This window comes from Linepithema humile, chromosome 6 (assembly GCF_040581485.1).
Source record: "Linepithema humile isolate Giens D197 chromosome 6, Lhum_UNIL_v1.0, whole genome shotgun sequence".
In the NCBI taxonomy this organism is placed as follows: domain Eukaryota; kingdom Metazoa; phylum Arthropoda; class Insecta; order Hymenoptera; family Formicidae; genus Linepithema; species Linepithema humile.
In genome coordinates, this window is record NC_090133.1 from 15,582,379 (window position 1) to 15,585,387 (window position 3,009).

General features: G+C 33.7%; 1 protein-coding gene across 1 annotated transcript; it reads right to left on the reverse strand.

Annotated features, from left to right (window-relative positions):
- Positions 1 to 1,791: 1,791 nt before the first annotated feature.
- Positions 1,792 to 2,266, reverse strand: LOC105676920 (fatty acid synthase-like). Its single transcript, XM_067358102.1, has 2 exons — positions 2,086 to 2,266; positions 1,792 to 1,946 (listed from the first exon to the last, which is right to left on the reverse strand). The coding sequence occupies exons 1-2, from the start codon at positions 2,264 to 2,266 to the stop codon at positions 1,792 to 1,794; spliced, it is 336 nt and encodes a 111-aa protein (XP_067214203.1).
- Positions 2,267 to 3,009: the final 743 nt, after the last annotated feature.

A 3,009-nucleotide genomic window follows, 5' to 3' on the forward strand; every position in this document is an offset into this window, starting at 1 on the left:
TGACTTCCTCAGTAAATACATTAGTGGCCTGCAAAATTATATAATAAGTATAATTTGTTTATGTTAATTACACGTATATTCAACAAAATATTTAAATAAAAAATTAAAGTACCTCTAATTGTTTTGTAAACACCCTTACTAATTTTTTTAGACCGCTTATGGAGCAAGTATTTTGACTGTTGCTGTAGATTACTTCGATATCCGGTGGGCATTTGTTCTTCACATTCTCATAACTGAGACCGATATTCACCATCGCGCAGTTAATTATTTTCGTTTCCTTCAATCCCAGTCCTATGTAATATGAAGATAAAATCACTTGTTCAAGAGTAAAATTACCGGTTGCATATGCGCAGCAGAGTTCACCAATTGAGTGACCAACGACATAATCTGGCACGATATTTACGGATCTTAAGATATCGATTAATTCCACCTAAAAAAGAATAAAATATTTCTTTCTATAATTATCAAGAAACATTTACGCGTGAAATTACGCGCATATAATTTGTAAAAGCAATTTATCACCTGCATTACGGTGATGCTCACAAGTGAATTCAATATATCGTTAAAAATATCTTTATATTTACTCGTTAATATGTCAATAATATACATTTCATGCATTTTTAAAATCGTATCGCATTTTTCTATGGTTTTGGAAAATACTGGGAATCGCAGTAGCGCTTGACCTGTTAACATGTAAATTCGAGTTTAATTGCATGCAATCACTTTTCTAACATATGCAAAAAAGAATGCGTACCCATGCCAACCCATTGCGATCCAATTCCGGAGAACACAAAACAAATCGGTCTTCTCTCACTTGAATAATATTGTATTTCTTTTGTCGCTTTGATTGGCGTTTTATGTATATTCGACAATCACGTATCCTCTGTAAGGATGATTTTTCATCTCGTCAGCGTAAATATCATGCAATAGCCGTATATATTCGACGTCTATCGGCCGATTCTCGATCTAACATACAAATTTTTGCAATGTAAGTGTCTTTTTATTAACTGTGTAACCGTAAAAGTTTTATATATCTCATTTAGAAATGATTCAACTGCTTGTTCGGTCCAGACAAGACAACGAGTCTGGGCAGATTATCATTCGGCGCTCCTTTATTGATCTTTTCCTTTGTGTTACTTCGCAACAAGATGTGACAATTGGCTCCACTAAAACCGAACGAATTGATACCCATAAATCCAGAAGTCCACGGTGCTGTGTTGGTCATCACGCGTACTTCCATCTTCGAAAGCCTTAACACCTTTCCGTACTTGTGTGAAGTTTATATTTGGCGGGATTAAGCCAGTTTCCATTGCAATTATTACCTTACGAAAAGTTAATTACATGCTAACTTGTGACTTATTATTTTTTTATTAAATTATTTATTGATTAATAAATGTTTTTCATATTTTTATCATGATAATTTAGCAGCAAAAGAAATGTTATACAAATTTTTGTTTGTAAAGTGCAAAAATGTCACATATTTACAATCATAAAAATTGACGGCTACTATTATAATGCATATAACAATTATTATTACCTTAGCAATTTGACACATGCTACTAGCACCTTCAAAATGGCCCAAGTTTGATTTGATAGAGCCGATTAATAGAGGAGTTTGCCTGTTCTTGCGGAAAACCTGCTCGAGTGTATTGATTTCTTCTGAATCGCCAACATAAGTACCGGTACTGTGAGCCTCCATGTAGCCTAAACAAGTCGGCGAAATACCGCATTCATTGTAAAACTCTTCAAGTAAAGTTTTTTGCATTTTGCTCGACGGGATGGTAATTCCTTTTATTCATCGCAATTAGTTTTCCCGTAGACGACGATTGCATAAATTCTCTTAGCCACTTTTGCTTTTTGCAAAAATGCGACTCCGATTGTCTCGCCACGCATGTAACCGTTTGCATCGTCGTTAAAAGGTTTGCAGATTTCGTCAGGTGCTAATTCTTGAAATTGTAAAATTATGTTATAAAATCTAATTTAGATGTATATTTATATATATTCCAACTTATTTAGATTATAATCATTTTTATATTTTTTAATTATGTCCTATATTCTAAATTAATATTTCAATAAGTATAATACCAAGTCGCGCAAACTGCAAAGCTAGATAAGGATTCAGGCAGAGATTTAGACCGCCAACAATAGCGGCGTTACACTCCCCTGACTGAATACTTCTATAAGCGGACTCTAAAGCTACGAGACTTGAGCTGCAAGCGGAATCGAATGTGCAAGATGGTCCTGTTATATTTAACCAGTGAGACATCCGATTTGCGTACAGAGGTTTGTAACATCCAAAAGCTGCGGCGCCAGCTATCTAATGTGTGTATGTACATAGATTGTTTAAATTAAAATGTTCATTGTATGAGCATTGTACGAGGTGAGTTACAAACAAGTACATTGTTTACAATATGATATAAAAATAATAAACTTAAAGTTTAGGCTTGTAATTTTCAAATAGATGTAGTGGTAGAAGGATCTCAAGCCCAAGTAGATTGTATTTCTTGATATATATTTTTTATTAAACCAATGTTTGAACAAACGTTTCGGCTGATCATTCAATCATCTTCAGTGTTCCTTTTTATCTAAATAATTATACATCTTAGTGATTTTATATATACAATTGAGGTCAAGATAATAAATTTGCTTAATAAAATAAATAAATAATTAAATCTTTTGTGTCGTATACCTGTACTTAAAACTATGTAGATTCAATTCACCATTATTAAGGTCTTTACTGGTGAAGTCACTTATGTGATTGTGAGAAATTGCAGTTGCGGTGTTAATCACAAGTCACCATTTAACATCAACTGTGAGTTGATGTTAAATTTTAAAAGTGAAGACCCGAAGGCATGTAATTCTGTAGGAAATAAGGGAGAGGGAATCAACGGAGAAGGGGCAACCACAATCCCAGCCAGCAAGGCGAAAAATATTATTTTTCTTAACTCTATAAAGTAGGCAATAAGCTGAGAATAGGAATATACGAATCCGAGAGCAAATCAGTGTCAC